Source organism: Papilio machaon, chromosome 29 (assembly GCF_912999745.1).
Source record: "Papilio machaon chromosome 29, ilPapMach1.1, whole genome shotgun sequence".
Lineage (NCBI taxonomy): Eukaryota > Metazoa > Arthropoda > Insecta > Lepidoptera > Papilionidae > Papilio > Papilio machaon.
Window position 1 is genome coordinate 3390144 of NC_060014.1, and position 23365 is coordinate 3413508.

Genomic DNA, 23365 nt, shown 5'->3' on the forward strand with positions numbered 1-23365 from the left:
TTATATCGACCTCTTTGGGAATCCCTGATCTAAACATTCGCATTTATTAGTAAGAAAGATGTAAGATTTTATGAAAACTGTAAGATAAAAGAAGACTAGCTAAATGTTATATATTATATAATACAAAGTATTTTCGCAGAAAATCTAATTTATCAGTTTTATAAAATTGACAGTTTGTCTGTGTGATCGTCCGGTGACGGCACCGACTAGTTTCAGACCCGTCGGGGGTCCATCTTCAGGGCGAGTGTTTATTCTGAGGAATAAAAATAAACACTCGCCCTGAAGATGAACCCCCGACGGGTCTGAAACTAGTCGGTGCCGTCACCAGACGACCACAGGTGAGTTAAGCCAAAATTAATCAATTAATTTTTATGTCTCAAGAAAGTTTAAACAATTTAGTTTGTCTCTGGTTAAAATATTTACTCTTTCAGTTGACAATATGAATAATTAATTAATATTGAAAACAAAAAACCAAATGGATTTTTTTAATAAAATTTAAATTAACACATAAATAATTATTTTTTCCGTAATATTTGTCATTACTACGGAAACATTTTTATAGACGCAGTAGAAATTATATATATATAACCGTCAGATTGTAAACTAAAGTAAATCATGAACTAATCGTGGGTTTCCGATACCAGAATTTAAAAAAAAAAACATATTATTGATATGTTTTATACAAACATTTTGCTCTCAGAAACCAACTATTAATCAGTTACAATTGAACATTATATGAAATGCAACACGTATTTACGTTTGTTTTTAATAAAAAAAAAGACTTTTCAAGTAAAATTAAACCTTATTTAATTGCTATAAAGCTCAAATTTATTTGTTATAAAAGTTACACCGAACATCGTCCGCGGAAACGAGAGCAAGTCATTAGAGGATAGTGTAGCTTCAGAACAGTGAAAGATTTTTTCATATCTGTTCAGTGATTTCATAGCTTATTCAATGCAAACAAACTTGTCTATCCTTTTTATAATACTAGCTTTTACCCGCGACTTCGTCCGCGCGGAATAAAAAAAATGCACACAAGCTAAAAAAGTTCCTATGTCCGTCTCCTAGTTCTAAGCTACCTCCACATCAATTTTCAGCTAAATCAGTTCGACCTATCTTGAATTATAAATAGTGTAACTAACACCACTTTCTTTTATATATACACTAGCTTTTACCCGCGACTCCGTCCGCACGGAATAAAAAATAGAAAACGGGGTAAAAATTATCCTATGTCCATTTGCTGGTTCTAAGTTACCTCCCCACCAATTTTCAGTCAAATCGATTCAGCCGTTCTTGAGTTATAAATGGTGTAACTAACACGACTTTCTTTTATATATATAGATATAGAAGATAGATAATATAGTTAAAAAATCTGCTTTGCTCTGTCTAAAACCGAACCGTGCTAAGCGTAAGATATTCAGCGTGAACCCGAAAACATTAGATTCTGTACAAAACTATTACAAGAGATTCCGTTTATTTCAAAAACCAAAATCATTGTATAAAACATATCTTCATCCCTATCATTATCTTAGACAAGACAGAGAGAACAAAATGTTTTGAACACAGATTTAGGTCTCAAAAACCCAGTAGATATCCAAAAAATTGTAGACGTCTGTGAGATTTTTGAACATGTATCAGACGAGGAAAATAAACATTAACTTTCTAATGCAATGAAAATTAATTCACAATAATCCATTTAGTTCACAATTCAACGTTACTTTATCAAGTGTGAGATTATAAACTGACGTAAAACAGTTCAAATTTCACATTACTACCGCACTTTAAATTATTGAACAGTGAGAGAAGATTTCGTATGAAAAATATGAAGCCATTTATAAATTACGTCACTTGAATTTCATTATTTTTGTCACCCCCCCCCCCCAGTCACATTTGTGAGACCTCCCCCCTACTTACTGTGATATCACTTATTTTTCAGCTATTTTTTTTTAATTCTGTACTATATGTATGTATGTATTTTGAATTTGTAGTTATAAAATATTACATATTCCTATACAATCTTTCATCCCCTATTCAATATTATTTTACACCCTTGAGGGTAAAACTTTGAATGAAATATTTATTTATATCAAATAAACAGCCTTAAAAATAAGCTTCAAGCTTCTAACTGTAAAAATTACCATACTTCCAATACAAATTTCCAACCCCACTTTCAACCCCTTACAACCCTTTTTTCACTTAAAAAGTAGCCTATGTCCTTTTTCAGGCTCTAGACTATATGTGTACCAAATTTCATTTAAATCGCTTCAGTAGTTTCGGCGTGAAAGCGAGACAAACAGACAAAGTTACTTTCGCATTTATAATATTAGTAAGGATTTAGGATCTCTCCCCACTCTTCGTCACTGATCGTTGTTTCCCCCTTAACATGTGACGTAATTTACGAATGGCTCCTACTTAAAATGTTTTGTGTAGACTAACCAATTATCTCACTCTGAGTACAATCAAACACTTAACTATAATGAAATCTATACTGAGGGACATTCAATCTTCAACTTTACCATACAACACCTTACAATCAGGTCGTTCTAACAGAAAATTTTGTACACCTTCCGCAGTCACTCTAGTGCCACGAAAATCTATGAATTCCAAAAATGGCGCAGCAGTCGCCAAATGTACTAAACTCCTATCAGTTATATTAGTATAACCGACCATAGACAGAGATCTTAAATTAGACCGAGCTGGTCTAGCTGGAGAGACACCTTCAAATCTAACAGGACCGTTAGGACCAAAGTTAACATACGTTATGTTTTCACCATCAGCTCTACCAAACTGTCTAACAGAAGAATCAGTTACTAATGCCACAGTCTGCAATCTACCGGGTGGATTTAAAAACGTTATTTGATCTGAAAAAACAGATGGAAAATTATTCGGTCTAGATTCAACATTTGCTGGTGCATTAAAATTGACATAGACCGCTCTGTGAACTGGATTTTCATCTTCCTCTGGATCTCTATTTCTTCTTAGACATATAAAACCTCTCACATGTCTAGATCTCTCCCAAGAAGTACTCGCACCATCGTTCACTTCTTTCCCTTCAGAGTCTCTCTCCTTCTTCTCTCTAGCTTCTATCCTCTTACTCTTTCTTTTACCATTGACTTTATGTTCTTCTTTCGGTGATTCTTCTTTACTACCATTTGGAACAACTTCTGTATTACTATCATCTGAATCGGAGTCGCTATCTTTTTTACTCGTCTTGCCTTTACCTTTCTTTCTATCTTTCTTTTTATCACCATCTTTCGTGTCATCTGTTTTCCTTGATTTAGAACAGGATGGAGCATCTCTGTTCACATCCGCGTCCCCACTACCATCTTCTTGTTTTCTCTTTTTAGTCTTCTTTTCTTTGTCTTGTCTCTTCTTTGTTAAAAATGCTGTACAGTTCTCATCCGTTTCTATATCATCTGAATCGCTGTCTGTGCTGAAAGTGATTTAATTTTCTACTTTACAGTCTCCATTGTGGTGACATTTATACTAAATATTGTTGTCTCTTTTCTATAAAAGACAATGTAAGGGGTGACAATATTATAAGGGGATGCGAAGGGAGGATGTGAACCTTGCACACAATCAAGAACTCCTACTACAAATAGAATTATCCAATACTAGCTTTTACCCGCGACTCCGTCCGCGCGGAATAAAAAATATAAAACGGGGTAAAAATTATCCTATGTCCGTTTCCTGGTTCTAAGCTACCTGCCCACCAATTTTCAGTCAAATCGATTCAGCCGTTCTTCAGTTATATTCAGTTCTGACTATGTATATAGATAGATAGATAGAGAAAGCGGACTAAAATCAGACTGATTAAGTAAAGTCGTCAGATTAAGACATAGTAAGATTAACTTTCAAATATGTCTACATTTAAATGTTACCACGCTCAATACTTTATAAAATGAAGGCTTTATTTTCTTGCAACTTTGTCACTATGTTGGTCTAATTTTTACTGACCCGAATTCAATTGCGGCGATAAGATTATGCCAGATCGCATATTAAAAGATAAAGAAAGGCACTATAGTATTGACATGTCCTGAAAGGACGAAAATCCTAAAAAAGAAACTTTGTCACTCTCCTATTTCCTTATGTCACATGCAAATTGTCAGATATATAAAATGAAGTCTTTTTTACATACAAATAACTCATAAAAAACTGATGCGCGTGAGCATTTTTAACAATTTTTTTTTCTTACAATCCTAATCACCTTTAACACGCTATGTATGGAAGGATCTATATGTAGTGGGAGTACTGGATTTGTAAGGTTCTCCCTTTACATTTAACCTAATCCTAAAATCCCCTCTTTCCTTACTAATATGTATACTAAATGTTACCGCAGTAGAGTGACATTAAAAACTTTAACTACAACTAAGGGTGTACTTAGTGTAGATTAAATCTTAAAATATACTTAAAAACTTAAGTAATCTTTAACTCTGAGTATCAATTAAACTTTGTATGTATATGTATGAATATTTGTGTGTATGTAATATAAATTAACTTACTATGTATAAGGATCAACATAGTCCTTCAGTTCCGCGCCATCCGTTTCTCGTTCCACTAAATATTTCTGCTTAAAGAACTCTGGTTCCTGAGAACAAAATATATATTTACACCTTACTAATATTATAAATGCGAATGTAAAGGAAAACCTCCTAAAACTTAAATACTAAGACCCCCAATCTTTATCTACGTCCCAAAACTATAACACAAAACCCCCCAGTCTTCATTTATCCTTTAATGATAATACTAAGTCCCCCAATCTTTATTTATGTCAGAAAACTATAGCACTAAAACCCCCAGTCTTCAGTTACCCCCTTAAACTATAATACTAAGACCCCCAGTCTTTATCAATATCAGAAAACTATGGCACTAAAAACCCCAGTCTTTATTTACCCCATAAAATTATAATACTAAGACCCCCATTTTTAATCTTTATCTACGTCAGAAAGCTATAACACAATAACCCCAAATCGTCATTTACCCCCTTAAACTGTAATACTAAGACCCCCAATATTTATCTAGGTCCAAAAACTGTAACACTGAGACCCCCAGTCTTCATTAACCCCCTTAAATTATAATACTAAGACCCCCAATCTTTATCTACGTCCCAAAACTATACCACTAAAACCACTAGTCTTCATTTACCTTTTAAAACTGCAATACTAAGACCTCCAGTCGTCATTTACCCCCTAAAACTATAATACTAAGACCCCCAATCTCTATCTTTCTCCTAAAACTACAAAATTAGGACCTCCCAGCCCCTATCCCTCCCCCTCAAAACTACAAAGACTTCTTTAACCCGTACGATATACCTCAATCTCCCATTGTTGTAGTGTGACAGCGCTGGGTGCTCTAGCCAGCCTGTGATGTCTGTGTCCCGGCGCGCTGGCTGGTCGGTGCGAGGCCAGCTGCAGCACTCGCAACTCCGGCAGCCATGACAGAGATGACACCTCAGAGTCACCAACTGGACATCCGCGCAGATCCAATTCCTGACACATTCAGGTAAAAACAAACTTCTTTAATTTTCTCTCCTCGCAATTAACCAAGAATTAGCGTTTCTACTATGATTAATTAGTTAAATCGAGGTGTTTAACTAATTAACCAAAGAAGAAACGCTAATTCTTGGTTAATTACGAGGAGAGAAAATTAAAGAAGTTTTTTTTCATGTTATAAGCTAGGAAAAGAACTAAAAACCTAAATACGTAGAAATAGAGCGACCGCTTAAGACATCTGAAATTACAAATGCGTTGTCTACCTTTAAAGGAAGAGGGAACGCACAAGATCCCCTTCCTACACGTCCCCTCCTCTACCAAATTCACTTCCCCATCCCTAACCTCATAAGTTCACGAAATTACTTCCACTTGAAGCCTGTCTTCTGTTTGTTTTAGTACCAATCGAGTTAATTGTTCAACAGAAATTTGACTTAATCACTAAAAAATCTTACTAATATTATAAATGCGAATTGGATGGATGGATGTTTGAAATTTGTCACAGATGTAGAACAGTCTAGAATAACACATAGGCTACTAATAAAGTTTTTTTTTTAATACTGCACAAAGTCGCGAGCAACAGCTAGTTAATTCAATAAAAAAAATAGTTCATTATAAAATATAAAAATACCTGTAAAACACGAAATCCATATCTAGATGCTAAAGAGCTGTATGCCACAAATTCTGAAAGTCGAGGACAGTCTCGCAAGCGCAGCCGGGTGAGTGCACGTAACTTACTCAGAGGTAGAAAAGATGAAGGATCTAGCCAGTCACATTCACTAAAGTCTAATGTCTGGAATACATACAAATATAACTTAGGACGCAATTAAGTAAAGAAATCCAAACATTCCTTTTACTAATCTTACTAATATTATAAATGTGAATGTTTGGATGGATGTATGGATGGATGTTTAAAAATATCTCGAGAAAGACTCAACAGATCTTGATGAAATTTATCACAGATATAAAACATAGTCCGGAAGAACACATAGACTACTAAGTTTTTTTGAAATTCCAGGCAAACAGAGTCACGGGCGACAGCTAGTAAAAATGCGATGGATGGATGGATGATTTTAAGAAATTCTTCTTCCATTCAACAGATCTTGATGAAATTTATCACAGATATAAAACATAGTCTGAAAGAACACATAGATTACTAATTAAGATTTTTTTTAAAAAATTCCAGGCAGACATAGTCACAGGCTAACTTTTATATCTATATCTGCAGATAGTTTACTTTAACCCTGAAATAGTACATCTACAAACTCACCTCTAAATAAGGCAAAGCATCTTGTATCTTGAACAAAAATGATCTATCCATTAATAAATTGAAACATTTAGCTCCTTTCAACGACAATGTCTTTAATGTTGGAGGTAAATGACTTAGTTGTATCTGAAAATAAAAGTTCAAATCGATCACATCGGACATAAATACAGTCAAACCTTGATAAGCGAGAAACCTGCATAAGCGAGAGTCACTATCCAATTAAGACTGACGACCTCCATAAGCGAGCGTCAATATCCGGTACTACGAATACACACGTCAGTAGGCACCGGAAAATAACTCTCGCTTATAGAGGATTTTAGGTTATAAAAGTTTCTCGCTTCTAGAGGATTTTAGGTTATAAAAGTTTCTCGCTTATAGAGGATTTTAGGTTATAAAAGTTTCTCGCTTCTAGAGGATTTTAGGTTATAAAAGTTTCTCGCTTCTAGAGGATTTTAGGTTATAAAAGTTTCTCGCTTCTAGAGGATTTTAGGTTATAAAAGTTTCTCGCTTCTAGAGGATTTTAGGTTATAAAAGATTCTCGCCTTTAAAGGTTTCTGTCTTATACAGTTCTCACATTTAAAAACTTATACTTACAGTTCTACAATTAATATTACAGTACTCCAGTATGAGTGTAGTAAGTTTAGGACATTTCTCTATCAGTTTAAAGTACATAGCTCCGGTGAATGTGAACCGAGGACCAGTACACTTGCCGGGCTTCTGATCCTTCTCAGCCGGGATGAAGTCCTCAGCGACTAACTCCCAGGCTTCATTCCTGGGCTCATCAGGCCAAGATGGTGTACTTACAACCCTGGAATATATAAAATTAGAAAGTTACTAAATATAGAAGTAAAAAGGAAAGATATTATAAAAGGAAAAGATTATAAATTAATTGTGTCAGTGTTTTATTCTTGATGGCTTTTAAAAGATTATATATTTAAAAAGAAAGAAAATAAAAGGAAAGTGACCAAAATCAAAAAGAGAAACATAAATTTCTATACAGAAAAGGAATCCATATTTTATATATGTTTTTTATTATCTATTAAAAAATTTGTACAATGTAAATTTTATTCCTTACCTCGGCAACTGTCTAGCTTGAATATGAAACAGAGCATGTTGTCGTCTGTAACGATTCCTTGCACCTGAAAAATATTTAATAAAAAAACTTGAGAGGTGTGTTGGGACACCCGGATGGAACGAAGTTCCTTTCAATTAATTAGTGAAGGAACCAATGTTTATTCTATGAATAAAAAACTTAAGTCTTCACAAGAAGTACATTTTATTTCTATGAATTTTCGTTATATATTGTCACGTCGTTGCCATGGTGAAGTAGCGCTCATTCGTCGTTAACATACTTACTATAGCAAAAAGTGTCGTGACAACTTTTCGTAAGAATTTTTTCCGTCTAGCCCCCTTTCACAACGCGCGATACGGAACTTCGTTCCAAAAGTAATGACGGAATTAAAAAATACTATATTAAGCCTTCAAAATCATACCATCCATATCTATGTCAAATTTCAGTAAGATCCATTAATTCTAGAGACACCTTAAACTATTACTATACTCGTAAATATAAAAGTTTAGATGTATACATAGATGTTTATTAGAAGATATCTCCAGAACGGCTGCATGGATCACAAAAATTCGGTATAGACATAGAACACAGTTTGAAAGAACACATAGGCTAAATATTTATTCTGGAAATATGACCGGTTGCAGTAGGATACGTTTGATTTAGAAATTTACTTGATACCTCCGCAATAGTACAACATTATAAATGCGAACGTTTAGATGGATGGATGTTTGTTTAAAGGTATCTCCAGCACGGTTCAATGGATCTCGATGAAATTTGAGACAGATGTAGAACAATCTGTAAGAACACATAGGCTACTTTTTAAGCTTTTTTTTTAATTCTGCAAGGAGTGAGTGGCGGGCGCCAGCTAGTTTCATAAATAAAAAATAGTTACTTACAGAATTGCATTTCATGTATCCTGGGAACAGCGGGTTCGACTACTGTCCCATCTTTTGGCTCCTCTTCTCCCGGTTTAGGAACATAATGACCCCAACAACTGGAATATAATAAAAACATGCATTATAATATTTTAATCCATTTAGTCACTAATACTTCATCATCATCACATCATCAGCTCACTATACGTCCACACTGAGGAGCTTATAGCCTACCCTAAGTTAGAGATGACTAGGCCATAGTCAACCACAGCCAAGTGCTGGTTGACTTCACACATATCATTGAATTTCTTCTCAAATATGTGCAGCATCACAATGTTTTCCTTCATCGTAAGAACGTCGGATAAATGTACATATGTAAATAGAAAATCGTAAAACACATCGGTACATGGCGGGATTCGAACCCAGGACCTACAGATTACAAGTCAAGTTAACCCATGAGCCACCGACATCCAATAAATACTTTGCTAATTTATTCATTAAAAAATCACGTTAAACAATGTGATGTTTTACATTCAAATTCGTAAAATTTAAAACAAGTTATTAATAACATTTTCATGTCACAATGTTAGTCACCATACTCCTCAGAAACAGTTTTGACTTATATATATGGAATTTTATTTCCATATTCAGTAGGTCTGAGAATTTTTTTTTTCTTTTTTAGCCGACTTCAAAAAGAAGGAGGTTATCAATTCGACTGTATTTTTTTTTTTTTTTTTTTTTTTATGTGTGTTACCGCGAAACTCCGCCCCTGGTGGTCCGATTTTGATGAAAAATATTTTAATCGAAAGGAAGTGCTTGCAGGTGGGTCCCATTTTTTTGTTTTTTTTTTTAAATAACTAGAAGACTAGTAGATTTTGAATATAGCTTCAAAATTTGTTGCGAAACTTAGGGACATTTTTGCTTTCAGCGCTTACGTAGGCTAAACTATAGGACCTACATAAAAATGATGTATGGCGAATTGTAGCTCTTTAAATGTGCTAAATAAAAGTCAGCGATAGCATATATCTATCTTTTATAGTTTTCTCACAATAACCATTTTTTTCTTCAGAAACATCAATTAAATTCATGCCCTATTTCCGACGCTATTATTCGAGTTCAGTATTAACCCTTATGTAAATAAACATGTTCATTATCAAGAGAATTTAATGTAGATTATATTTGCAATTGAAACTATATCATTCTGTCTAATAGTTTAGGAGATATCGTAAGAATAAAATTACGCGGAAACGAAAAATGCTACACGAAAAGCACAATTTTGCTTTCTGGGCTTACGTAGGTCAAACTATATTAAAATTACGCGGAAACGAAAAATGCTACACGAAAAGCACAATTTTGCTTTCTGGGCTTACGTAGGTCAAACTATATGACTTACATAAAAATGATGTATGGAGTAATTATAGATCCTTAAATTTGCTAAATAACAGTCTTCGGTGGCATATATCTATCATCTATGGATGTCTCACAAAAACCATGTTATTGTGAACAAACTTCGATTAAAATGCACACGAAAATCAGCGTCGTAAGCTTACGGCGCTATTATATTATATTCGATATGAATCCTTATCCAAATAAATATGTTTGATGGCTAGAGTATTAAATGCAGATTACATTAGCCTTTAAACTATGTAATTCTGATCAATAGTTTGGGAGATATTAAATAATTAAAAACTACGCGCATTCGAAAAATGCTAGTGCGGCGCGCGGCTGGATAAAATTAAAGGCACGCTACGATGTATTAGTTCGTTAATTTTCAATTTGTATACCGATTTTGATAATTATTTCATTGTTTAAAGGATAAGTGGTTATCTGGTGTATTCTAAATTAGTTTTTGAATTGAAGTACACACATATCAAATAGGAAAGTCCTTTTCTTTATTTGTCTTATTTATGTCTTTATATGTATTAAGGAAATTTGTAATTGAACTTCAAATTCACTAAAAATTGTGAAATAAAACAAAAATTTTAAGAAAAAAAAATAGCCGACTTCAAAAAAAAAACAATCTCAAACAAAATGCACTCAAAAGTAACCTAAAAAAACCAATTTCAAACAAAATGCACTCAAAAGTAACCTAAAAAAACCAATTTCAAACAAAATGCACTCAAAAGGAACATAAAAAACAATTTTAAACAAAATGCATTCAAAAGTACCATAAAAAACAATCTCAAACAAAATGCACTAAAAAGAAACAAAATAATGACATGAAAACTTCTTTCTTTCTTTCTTCTCTCTTTCAAAAACCCTCTAAACTCTAAAGAAAGTTCTCTTCTTTCTTGTAACATGTCTATATTGTATAATTATTGTTATTTTGGAGTCGGTTTCGGCCTAAGTAGGGACATAAACGTAAGTATGTCTCATACATCTCAAATATAAAATGTATAATATTATATTATATATATACTTCGGCCGACACCGACTGCGAAATAACAATAATTATACAATATAGACATGTTACAAGAAAGAAGAGAACTTTCTTTAGAGTTTAGAGGGTTTTTGAAAGAGAGAAGAAAGAAAGAAAGAAGTTTTCATGTCATTATTTTGTTTCTTTTTAGTGCATTTTGTTTGAGATTGTTTTTTATGGTACTTTTGAATGCATTTTGTTTGAGATTGTTTTTTTATGTTACTTTTGAGTGCATTTTGTTTGAAATTGGTTTTTTTAGGTTACTTTTGAGTGCATTTTGTTTGAAATTGGTTTTTTTAGGTTACTTTTGAGTGCATTTTGTTTGAGATTGTTTTTTTTTTTTTAAAAAAAAAGGTCTGAGAATCAGCTACCCATATATGATATGCGTTGTCCATCCCTAACATTTTTTTATTTTATGACAAAATTTATCTACACTAAAAATTCACTAGTAATAATTTATGTGACAAAATGTTTGCCGGATCAACTAATTTTTTTTATAGTATAAAGAGGAAAAAAGCAAAAGGACTGCATAGACATCCGTTTATGCAGGTGCGTTGCCTACCTTCGACACAGGAATGCACAGAAATAGGACATATTCCCTTCCTATAAGTCCCCTCATGTAGTAAAGTAGTTATAAGTGAAAGAGTGAACCAATTTTACTTTCAATCGGTAAGTTTGTAAGTCAATCAATTGAATGAATTGAATGAATGTTAGTCAATAAGTGAATGAATGAACTTACCCATCATTCTGTCCAGCATATCCCGTTAACATAAGACTAGTTGTATCCCTGTGTATCGCATTCAGCAGCCATTTAAACCTTGCAGTACCACACGGCTGTCCTCTAGCATCCACTTTACGCCATAAAGATCTTTCTAGTACCAAACTAGCAAACCTCATACATGTACTATAACAAACAATAACAAAAATTATACACCTACCTCCAGATTGATCTATCTTTCGTCAAAAAAAAAATAATAAAAAAAAAACTTGAGAGGTGTCAAGGGACACCTGGATGGAACGAAGTTCCTTTCGATTAATTAGTGAAGGCACCAATGTTTATTCTATGAATAAAAAACTTAACTCTTCACAAGAAGTACATTTTATTTCTATGAATTTTCGTTATATATTGTCACGTCGTTGCCATGGTGAAGTAGCGCTCATTCGTCGTTAAGATACTTACTATAGCAAAAAGTGTCGTGACAACTTTTCGTAAGAATTTTTTCCGTCTAGCCCCCTTTCACAACGCGCGATAAGGAACTTCGTTCCAAAAAAACCAAGTGACTAAACTCTTATCACACTAAAGGAAGGTATATAAATTGAGGAACATGTCAGTAAATAAATTCAAATATGACGGCTGATAGAGATGTATTGAAACATACATACTCTGCAAACCCTCCATAGAAATAAAGACAGGTTGATAATAGACACCTTAAAAAATAAAGCCTTTACACATATGAGCCATGAACAAGTTGACATTTTAAATTACTCACAAGCCAAGTGCCTTCAGATCACTAGGTGATAGATTCCTCAAAATGATAAGCAAGACATCATCAGAAAAATCCAATAATTGTATATTAAATCTTCCATTCTCGTAACCGTTATATGAATGTGGCTCTTTTTCTGAAAAAAATAATAATCAAGATGTAATTACCTACCAATCTTATTAATGTTATAAACTAGCTGTCACCCACGACTACATCTGCGCGGAATTAAAAATTACTAATATAGTAAATGCAAATGTTTGGATGTATGGATTTATTAGAAGATATCTCCAGAATGGCTCAACAGATCCTTCTGAAATTTGGCACAGATGTAGAACATAGTCTGGAAATGTTGCAGGCGATAACTAGTGATAAATAAAGGTATTATTATCACTAGTTATCGCCTGCAATGGAAATTTAAATTATTCCACTATCGCAACATCTTCCATGTTTAAATTTTCTTGAAACAAATTTTATACAGCTCTGTCACCTGTGCTAGGCGTAACCTGTTACAAGTTCCTTCTCTTATTTATGATCTTACGCTACTACATTATGTGCTACAGTACAAAATATGTTAATAATAAGTATGTGTATTTATGGGGTGTGTATGTGCAAGTGTGTGTGTACATAGAATGTCAATTTCTTTCTATGTCATAGTCTTTATAAGTCAGAAACTCTAGTGCAATCAAACCTCTATAAGCAAGAAAATTACAGCATTTCCTTGGACACTCTCTTATCCAGGTTCACATTGTAAAATTAATGTTAATTTTGTTTAAATTGTATACTACAGAGAATTAAAGACAAGATTCAATAGTTAGAGTTAAATAACAGGTATAGTACATGCAATGGCAAAGCATAGAATCTTTGGCTAAATTTAACAAAATACAAACATTTTTTTCGATAATAACTTGCTGCAAACATAAACAATAGACTAAATTTAGTAAAGTTGTACAATACATTTTAGCAACAATTCTAGCATATTGTTTTATATTAAATAAGCACGTAAATATACAGTTTTCCTTACATATATAAGTGTTTACATCTATAGGTACATAGTAACAATTCGCTTTTCTTCTTTAAGACACAAAAGAATTACGCTACGCTATGAAAATAATCTTACCATCTTTTATGTTGTTATCATCCACATCTCCTGACAATTCCTCGCCCATTTGCAATGTCTCCATTGCAAAAATACTCTCACACTTTATAAACCAAATTTATTCACACTCGATAACAAACAAAAGTAATCCCGATAGACAGCGCAAAACGCTGACTAATACAAGGGAACGATAGTATAATAAATAAATTATAATATTTGGAACATTTCCAACAGAATTAGTTGATATTTACACCATAAAATATTAGGATAATTAAAAACTGACCGACAGGAATAAACTAGACATTAATAAGAAGGTATATTTTGTCGTTCGATACGATCAAGGATGCATTTGCAAATGATTTATAGAGCGAGACAAACTTATATGAAGTGACCAAGTAAAAGGGAGCAAAAAGATTGCACTTCAAAAAAGCTCCTTGCGCTGTCATATAATGTCATTTTTTCATTATTTATTTGTTGTGTTTCACGAAATAATGTTATAAAATAATTTTAAGTAGAAAACAAAAGCAACATTTTATTAATTTTATTTTCTGTGTTTTAGATGTACGGATATACCTATAGGATAACATTTAAAATAAAAAAAAAAACTTAACAAAGTATAATCTATTTCAGGCCTTGGTTTTGAAGGATTCATTGTTTTATTACAAATTGAAATGTTCAATAATTTCCATAATTATTAAAAATTGCTTATTTAAATATTATTTATTAAAATACTCTGTCGGTACACAAGCTTTGAAATATTTAAAGCAGTAACGTGGTGGCTGTGCGTGCTACAGACCTTTGTCTATTTCGAAAATACCACACTTCTTTCCTTTTGACGTTTCGTCGTAAAAACAAGCATTGTGCGAAAAATAATAACATTACGAAATGGCAAAATCAATTCGTAGCAAATGGAAGCGAAAATGCAGGGCCATAAAACGGGAGAAATATGCCGTTAAAGAATTGGCTAGATTGAAAAAGATGTTGGGTATAAAAGAGGAAGAAAAATCTACCGAAGAGGTTATGGAAAGTGAGCAAGTGATTTACTTGGATGCTGGTGAGATTGGGAAGAGAAAAAAGAAAGAAAAGCCACCTCCTGAAGTCGAAGAAGATGTTGAAATGAGCTCAGACGACGAGAAAGTAGAAGTTTCTGGTGAAAATGGCGAGAAAAAAATCTACAGTTCGAAAACATTGAAAGATCAAAATGGCCAATATCCCGTATGGTTACACAAGAGAAAGATAGCAAAACTAAATAAAGTCGGTAAGAAAAACTCAAAAAGGCGCACGAAGAAGCGAAGACGATAGTAATATGCTTGTTATACATTAAAATAGTTTATACAAGGCCATCTTTTATTTCAATACACGAGTGCAAGTTCTTTGGAATTTAGATACACTACCCCCTTATTGTTTCCGTTTATCATGGCTCAAATTGAAATCAATATAGAAATATTGCAGTCTTAATAAAGAAAAGTTGCCTATTATACGTAAGCCTATTTCACCCAGGGATAGTGTAGTTACCCAACGGTTAAAGAATTTTTCAAATTGGTTCATTTCTTTTGAAACCTATTTAATGTAAACATAAAATCAAATCTTTCCTCTTTATCATATTAGTATAGATAAAAAACAATGTGTTAAGAATATTTTTTTTACCACAATCTGTGTAACAGATTCAATAAATTTATTTTAAGATGGGAATTAATTGAATTAATTATCAATTCTATCTCAAGGATAATAGATTGTTTTACATTGTTATACTTTTCTCATTTTTATTTATATTTTTTTTTTATGATTACCAGCAATTGACCCTTATCTCAACTTATGCTAATATGAAGTAGAAAGATGGTACACTCTCTAATAACTACACTTGAAGGCTCTCACATACTTGGAAGGAAACATTAATGTTTGCAATAAAAATTAAATAAAACACAAAAATAGTTAAACAATTTATTCATTTAGGTTTATATGTATTTGCTCTTATAACCGCCTTCTCAAGTTCCTGCTTGTGAAGCTCTCCATCCACATGACACATTAGATAGTGTGTTGACACCATAACATTACATATAGTGCAATAACATCCATTCTTATTTAACTGTAACAGAAATTATACATCACCGACTGTAGCCTTTGACTCCATTCACAGGGAAAAGAAAACTGAATTGATAGATGTCTTTCCAGTCTATGTTTAACATCTATGTCAAATTTAATTGAGATCATTTTGGATTACCTTCTAAGAAATATCCATTCAACCATCTAAATATCTGTATCTTATATATATATATAAAAAAGTCGTGTTAGTTACACTATTTATAACTCAAGATCGGTTGAGCTGATTTAGCTGTAAATTGGTGGGCAGGTAGCTTAGAACTAGGAGACGGACATAGGAACTTATTTATCTTGTGTGTATTTTTTTAATCCGCGCGGACGAAGTCGCGGGTAAAAGCTAGTTTATAATATTTGTAACATTAGCTGTTATAAAATGATAGATTATTCTGGTGCATGGAAACATGGTACATGCCAGCTTTACAGTTGGGCAACTGCCCAAGGCACAGGACTGGAAAGGGGCACCACAGGTCTCTGAGTTACAATCTCGTATAACCCTGTTAAATCTCCCAAAGGAATAATAGTCTATGTGCTAATCCATACCGTAATCTATCTCTGTGTATAAAAATAAACCATTTGAGATTATAAATAAGTGTTAAAATTTACCTGACGTATCAGATTGTCGCGAAAACTTTCTACGTGTGGAAACAAAGTCAGCGCTTTCAAATGAGTTTTCTTAACTTTATGATCTGCCTTTAGTTTCTCGTCCAAATTAATTTTGTAATCACAAAGTACGCAGACAAACTTTTCGTCCATTTTTACAATACCATGGTAACCATCAGAACTGACTACCAATTTCTTGTTGTCCTTCATTGTTATTATCACGTAATCATCGTCGAATTTCTTCAATTTCTTAGGTTTATTTACTTGCTTTGGTTGTCTAAGGGCAGGAATTACTGGTATCGACATTTTGTTAAATGAATAAAACTTTCGTTTCGTTCACTCGCGGGTATTTCAAATCTGTCAACATTTTGACAGATATGATTTTTTAAAATACCGCCAATCTTTTTAATAATCATTTTAACAAAGATTTTTAACAATTCTATTATAATAATTAATTTATTTTAAAGACGATTTTAAATAAAATTAACATTTTTGTTGACTAACCGCAATAACAGCGTCATTTTCACTCGACCAATTTATGAGTTTTCAAGTTATATGCAATAAACATACAATAAAATAAAATCATTTATCGATCATAAATTTTATGGGTTTTATTTCAAAACAAGGTTTGACCGTGAAACTATTAGAATGTAAGATATCGCGTAAATTCTATTAAAATATTCGAGATGAAATATTTCTTATCATATATTCTATGTAAGTTTTATGATAAATTGATTTGTTAGAGTTTTTTCCTAGGTAGTGTCGGCTTAGTTTACACTTCCATACATCTCTTTCAGTCGTCAATTCAAATGTATTCAATCCCTTCTTATAATGTTGATTGCTTCTGTTTTTTTTTAAAAGAGAATTGGTATAATATATAACAAAATGTTTTTAATATTATAACAAAATTTGTCATCACATAATGTAATACAACCTCGTTATGAAATTAATTTTAAATAAAAAAGTATAATTTATTAAAAAAAAATATTTCTCGTATATACAATATTAACCAATTTTACTTTCTCTAGGTACATTAAGTGTTTACTTTCCTTCGAATATTCTTATTTCGACATTACAAATCGATCACAATCCAAATATTGATGATTTAATCGATAAATTACTAAAGTCTGATAAATTTGACGAATTGGCAAGCAAAATTGCCGAGAAGGCTGTAGAAAAAATTAAAGGTATGCAAAATTTAAACAAGTCTATCAATAATAAAGCTATAAAGGAAGTAAGTTATCGAAACTCTGTCGAAAAAAATGTTACAACACACGATATATTTCCGAAATCGATTTTCGATGATGATTTTGTGAAATCGATAATTAATCGTGATTCATTCGATAATTTAAGTTTAAAATACGTAAAATTTGTAAAAAATAAATCCAATAATAATGCTAATGTATCACAAGATTCGATAAGTATAGAAAATTCCATCGCAAACATATCATCTGAAATCAATTTGAAAAAGAAAAAAAAGCGAAAAGGTGATCACAAAATAAAATTAATTGAAAAAAGTAAATTATCCAAAGAAGGAAAATCAATAAGCGACAGCGTTAGTTATGAAGAAAACGTGATACATAAAAAACCTAAAAAAATCACAGAGAATACAGAAAACGAGCCTGTATTAGAATCTGATCAAATTATTAATAATGAATCAGACGAAGTAAACCTTAACGATACTACAATTGTTACCGAATCTAAAGATTTGGAAGATATTAAATTATCAAAGGAAATTAATTACAAAGACGACTCCGAAGATGTAACGACACAGAGAAGCAGTACGAAAAGCAAGAGAAACAAAAAGGTTCTTAGAAAAGAGAACGATAGGGTTTACATCCTGGATTCTTCTTCAGAATATGACGGTTACAAAGAAAAAATCTACGATGCTTTAGAAGACTGAAAAATAAAACAATTGTTTAAATAAATTACAAAACTTTTTAATTGGCATTTCAGGCAAAAAGGAATTAAAACATAAATCCTATGTGAGTTACCGTTTGTTGAATTGACTTACATAGGTTTTTGTATGACAAGCTATTAAAAGCTTAAATTTTATTTTCCTAGAATACTATACATATATTTAATAAATTTTAGGAACATCAAAATAAAGATAATTGCCTTTTTTTAAATAAAATTCATGTGTTTACTGTTTTAACTTAATAAGAGCTCTAATACATATTATATTACTAAAACAAAACATGAATGTTTCTTTGCCAATATTTATTCTAAACGACGTAAGAATTGTACCTCATATTTCAAAATCATTCAAGACCTTTACTGTACCAAAAAATGCAGTTTAAACTGTTTAGTTAACCGCGAGTTTTATTCAGCTGCTGATTGGTACTATAGACGTCAACGTGGTTATAAAAAAGTATGTTTTACACTTAAATATGGATCACCAAAACTGCTTCTAGCTTCCAGTATAAGTTTTTTTTTGAATATCGCATTTCTAAAGCCCACGCATATCCCAATATTCATGATTTGTCAAAAATCCGCATCCGGCATAAGATAAGCTCAAATGTATTTGACATAATAAGTTTTTTATGGCTAGACTTTTATAAGGTCATACTGCCAAACATAAATCAAATTTAATACCAATATAAAATTCCAGGAAAAATCTCCTTTCAGCCGAACAATAAGTTATATATTTATTGTTCATTAACTATCTTAGTTTTTTTCGACTTTTTCACTTTCGGCGGTCTCTTCATTGCGTTCTTTAATAAAGCGCTAGCAACCGCTTTCCCGACATTAACTAATTTAGGTGTATAATATTTATTCGTTTGTAAGTTGATCTGTTTGCCATCAAGAAGGTGTGCCAATGGATTTACGCTCACAAGTTTAGTACCATTGGGTAACTTAATTTGTTTTTCCTGTGGTTCATTTATAGTTTTTTTCACTACATCTTTTATTTTGACTATCTTGTAGTATGGTGCTTGTGAAGTCAAATGTGCTAAATGAAAATCTTTATATTCAAGAACATTTGATACATCGTTTTGTATCTCGTTAGGTTCATTTTCAGCTTTCGATTCTATAGTGTCCTCTAACATTACTTCCTCTGCGACTTCTGGTATATTTCGATCCATTGAATCTTCAAAATCTTCGAATGCTGTAGTTTCAGCAATAGATTCTTCCCTTTGTTCGAAATTCATCTTAGGTTTAGCATCAGGATCCGCTATTTTTATAGATACTTCATATTTCACGTTACCTTTAGTTTTGAATCTTTCTGGTTGTTTTAATTTTGTGAATACAGGTTCATTGAATTTTGATTTAATTAGTTTGATAAGTGGAGGTTTTTCAGGCGCTATGATCGGTTTTATTGTAAGACTATTGTTGATATAAATTGTATTTCCTTTGCAATTGATACCATTGGAATCTGGTGTGAAATTTTCAATAAATTTCCTGACTGATAATTTATCTATCACGGGTTTTATTTTAACTGAAGTATCACTTGCGTTAATATTAACCTTTTTGATTGTTTTAGCGAATAATTCACTAGCATATTTTCTTTCCTTTGTAATAGGGTTAATTTCTGTAGGACAATTGATTTGTTTACGTCTTTCTAGAACATACTTTAGAGTTTCCGTTAGTTTTGAAGTCGAATGTTTCTTGGTGATGTGTTGATTTAATTTTTCAGTAGTTTTAAAAACTTTCGGACATTTAATACATTTCTTATTTAAGTTATTTTTATGTAGAGTCATGTGATGTTGAAAATTTTGATATGTGTAGCAATATTTCTTGCATATTTTGCAAGTGAATTTCTCTCGATTCCTTTTAAGCAGTTTAGACCTTTCCAGCCATTTGGGAAACCTGATATTATCAACTCGCATTTTCGCGCGTCGTCTTTTTATGATTAGAGGTTCATCATCCGAATCCTCAGATCCATCTAACGTTAAATCGATGCATTCTTCTAAATCTTTACTTTTTATTTTACGTTTTCTTTTAATCAGTCTCTTTCCTTTCTTAACTTCTGATTGATCTGTTTCTTTATCTGTAGGACATAAAACTAAATCTATCTCACTGTCTCCTTGCAGTGTCTTATCTTTTACCTTCTTACTCTTTTCTTTATCAAATTGATCACTTTCATTTTCTGTTGGGCACAAAACAAACTCAACATTATCTTTTTGTGGATCTTTCACTTGTTCTACTGTAGATTTTAAATCATTCTTATTTATTGGCTCAGTTTTATCTGTTTTTTGTTTTTCCGTTGTATTTTGGTGATTATTGCTAATTTCCTTAGTTGAAAAATTGTTTTGTTCAAAGATTACATGATATTTATCATCAAATTTAACATTCCCAACACTTAAATGATTCAATTTTATATGCAAAGTGAAACTCTTTCTCAATCTAAAAGTTTTATCGCATATTTTACATTTAAAAGGTTCTAAGTTTCTATGCTTCCTAAAGAAATGGCTGAACAACTTTTTCGGATGATCGAAAATTGTATCATCACAGTAAACACAAAAGTATTTATAAAGGTGCAATTTTTTATCGTGTGTTCTCTTTATGTGTTTCTCTAAAGCTTCTTGACCGACATATTCTTGACGGCAATATTTACATTCTTTGATAGAGAACATCAAAGGATGGACTTCACTCTGATGATCAGCTCGTTCCTTTACTGAATCAAACACAGCATCACATGATTGGCATTTTACTGCATTGCAAATATTTGTATGCTCTTCGATTTCATTAAAAGTGAACATTTTCAGACATTTTTTACATGGCAAATTCAAAACTTCATTATTACAATTATTAGCTCTTAAATGTTTTGTTAAACTTTTCATATCTTTAAAAACATGGCAGCATTTATCACAGACTAAACATCTGCAGTTTTTCCGCTCTAAATGCTGTATATAATAATCAAAATCAGATGTTAAGAAATCACAGCTAACACATCTATATTCTTGGGTATCTCCTAAAGATTTGAGATATATAACAGCATTAATGTTTAAGAAAGAAGATAGAAGAGAATAACAATCTCTCAATATCACTCCATCTTTAATATCAGAGTGTTTTGAATATTCGTGGAATTCCAAACTTAATGTATTTTTAAAAGTCAATTTACAATTGGAACACCTCAATTCTAACGTCGAAGTAGAAGACAAATGCTTCTTTTCGTGTCCTCTTACATCTTGGGTGATAGTAAATACACGAAGACAGTATTTACAACATTTTAAATCAAGAATATGAACATTGATAATATGTGACGCATATTCTTCTAAACTTGCATATATGTACGAGCAAAATTTACAGCATCTAGATCTGGTCTCCTCAGTTGTATGTTGTTGTACCATATGTAGCTTCAAATCATCTTCATCGAGGAATTCGGCATAACAAATACCACAAATTGTGTCAACACATAACACGGTTTCGGGCAATGTAAACGATTCCAAATCATTCTCGCTAAGGTCCTCGTTTTCACTAGCTGTCGTCATGTTTAATGCATTAATTGCACATTATATTTATCAAAGATTTCAATATTTTGAAACAACTCAGAAATATTTTTCCAATTGATTTTTGACAGTTATGGTTATGGACATGACATATTATTGTCTGGTGACAGATTTTACTTTTTTTTGAAGATTTTTATGGCTTGGTAATAAGACTTTTAGGACAAACAGAAACAGAAACATAATATGAATTTGGTTTATTTTTCGGTCTGAAATAAAAAAAAAAGCATAAAAATTAAATAAATTGTTTTGTAAAGTAAAAAAAAATTGTTTTAAACATGAAGGCGTTTTAACATGCAACAAAAAAATAAGTAAATATAATTATCAATGCTCGAATGGTTTCACGCACTTTGTTTTTAATTTTTATGAAAGGTAACAACCGGCTTTAATAACTAACCACCTGAATAAATATTGCAAATATTTGTTTATCTTGTTATTTGCTGGGTAATGACATAAAAAGATAAAGAAGAAAGATGAGTAATCTACACACAACATAATAGTCAGCATATTTTAATATATAATAATCGTCTTGTATTGGTCTTTCAAAACATTCACTCCAATAGATGAGGAAGATCTGGTGATTCAAAGTGGCCGTATATTTGAAGTTTATTTGCTAAATCTATATTACAGTGATTTTCAACGGCCGTGAATTGTAATAATACATATTATAGTAACCGTTACTAATCTCGTTGCTTAAAAAAAGACTTCAATATGTGTTAATACTAGTTCACGGTTTTATTTTACACTGGCTGTAACCCACTGTAACTCCACCCGCACCGATTAAAAAAAGTTAATTAGTATCTTATGATTTCTTCTAGACTATTTTCTACATCTATGCCGAAATTCTGCGAGATCCATGTAGCCGTTCTGAAGATACCTTCCAACAAATTGAAGACCTTAAACCTTGTTATCGCAAAGCAAATAAAGTTTCCTTGTAAATATAAAGCCCACTACTCATCTTTAGTTTTATCTTATTGCACATGTGAAGGCAAAATAACTGCCAGTTAAATTGTACAGTTCTCAGTTACGCCTACACATCTTCAATTTTAATTATATAGTTATATTATACAGATAAAATAATGTATTTAAAACTAATGTGTGTCCTCAAAAACAACCAAATGAAGTCACGGTCGCACAACGCTCTTTAAAAACATATACCCTTGAAGCAAGTCATTGATTTATTCAAATATTCCTCAAGAAACCTGGAATAATGTATTGGGATCGAATATTATTATCATCAAATAGTGATGTTCTAAAAATAACCAATGAAAACCACTGTCGATTTTTTTTATAAAGACTTTATAAATCGCTTATTATAAATAATAAGATATGTAATTACTTATCTTTCAACCGTAGGTCTGAGACCAAAATCTCTGTATACATCATATAGTCACCCCTCTCATTGTCTTTGATAAAACAGAGATAGCAATATATATTTTTATATCATAAAGTGGCAAACGAGCTAGCGGCCACCTGAATACGCCTAAATAGCGAAGCGACCGATGTCCATAGACAT

At 32.0% G+C, this 23365-nt stretch overlaps 4 protein-coding genes across 5 annotated transcripts; 1 reads left to right on the forward strand and 3 right to left on the reverse strand.

The window, feature by feature from the left end:
- Nucleotides 1-2281: 2281 nt before the first annotated feature.
- LOC123722745 lies at nucleotides 2282-13975 on the reverse strand. Of its 2 annotated transcripts, XM_045685317.1 has the most exons (11): nucleotides 13724-13975; nucleotides 12613-12742; nucleotides 11862-12026; nucleotides 8725-8822; nucleotides 7832-7895; nucleotides 7351-7564; nucleotides 6760-6882; nucleotides 6121-6282; nucleotides 5313-5489; nucleotides 4503-4588; nucleotides 2282-3433 (listed from the first exon to the last, which is right to left on the reverse strand). In XM_045685317.1, the coding sequence occupies exons 1-11, from the start codon at nucleotides 13785-13787 to the stop codon at nucleotides 2500-2502; spliced, it is 2217 nt and encodes a 738-aa protein (XP_045541273.1). In that variant the 5' UTR covers nucleotides 13788-13975; the 3' UTR covers nucleotides 2282-2499. The 2 variants fall into 2 exon arrangements, with proteins under 2 accessions (XP_045541273.1, XP_045541274.1); XM_045685318.1 differs by lacking the exons at nucleotides 7832-7895; nucleotides 8725-8822.
- Nucleotides 13976-14510: 535 nt separating this feature from the next.
- LOC106709155 (protein LLP homolog) lies at nucleotides 14511-15040 on the forward strand. Its single transcript, XM_014500871.2, has one exon. It carries the CDS (start codon nucleotides 14588-14590, stop codon nucleotides 15002-15004), a length of 417 nt encoding a protein of 138 aa, XP_014356357.1. The 5' UTR covers nucleotides 14511-14587; the 3' UTR covers nucleotides 15005-15040.
- Nucleotides 15041-15639: 599 nt separating this feature from the next.
- On the reverse strand, nucleotides 15640-16813 carry LOC106709166. The gene is made up of 2 exons (XM_014500881.2): nucleotides 16406-16813; nucleotides 15640-15788 (listed from the first exon to the last, which is right to left on the reverse strand). Exons 1-2 carry the CDS (start codon nucleotides 16706-16708, stop codon nucleotides 15648-15650), a joined length of 444 nt encoding a protein of 147 aa, XP_014356367.1. The 5' UTR covers nucleotides 16709-16813; the 3' UTR covers nucleotides 15640-15647.
- A 1924-nt stretch (nucleotides 16814-18737) lies between these two features.
- Nucleotides 18738-21872, reverse strand: LOC123722743 (zinc finger protein Xfin-like). The gene has a single exon (XM_045685311.1). It carries the CDS (start codon nucleotides 21832-21834, stop codon nucleotides 19051-19053), a length of 2784 nt encoding a protein of 927 aa, XP_045541267.1. The 5' UTR covers nucleotides 21835-21872; the 3' UTR covers nucleotides 18738-19050.
- Nucleotides 21873-23365: the final 1493 nt, after the last annotated feature.

What these genes read in the sequence shown, in the direction of transcription:
- LOC106709166 (XM_014500881.2), bottom strand. Translation starts at nt 16,708, where the DNA reads ATGTCGATACCAGTAATTCCTGCCCTTAGACAACCAAAGCAAGTAAAT. An exon ending in GCGACAATCTGATACGTCAG is followed by an intron (nt 15,789 to 16,405) that starts GTAAATTTTAAC and finishes TTTCTGTTACAG; the next exon opens with TTAAATAAGAATGGATGTTA.
- LOC106709155 (XM_014500871.2), top strand. Translation starts at nt 14,588, where the DNA reads ATGGCAAAATCAATTCGTAGCAAATGGAAGCGAAAATGCAGGGCCATA.
- LOC123722745 (XM_045685317.1), bottom strand. Translation starts at nt 13,787, where the DNA reads ATGGAGACATTGCAAATGGGCGAGGAATTGTCAGGAGATGTGGATGAT. An exon ending in CAAGCTAGACAGTTGCCGAG is followed by an intron (nt 7,565 to 7,831) that starts GTAAGGAATAAA and finishes TATATATTCCAG; the next exon opens with GGTTGTAAGTACACCATCTT. An exon ending in ATGGATTTCGTGTTTTACAG is followed by an intron (nt 5,490 to 6,120) that starts GTATTTTTATAT and finishes TGAATGTGTCAG; the next exon opens with GAATTGGATCTGCGCGGATG.
- LOC123722743 (XM_045685311.1), bottom strand. Translation starts at nt 21,834, where the DNA reads ATGACGACAGCTAGTGAAAACGAGGACCTTAGCGAGAATGATTTGGAA.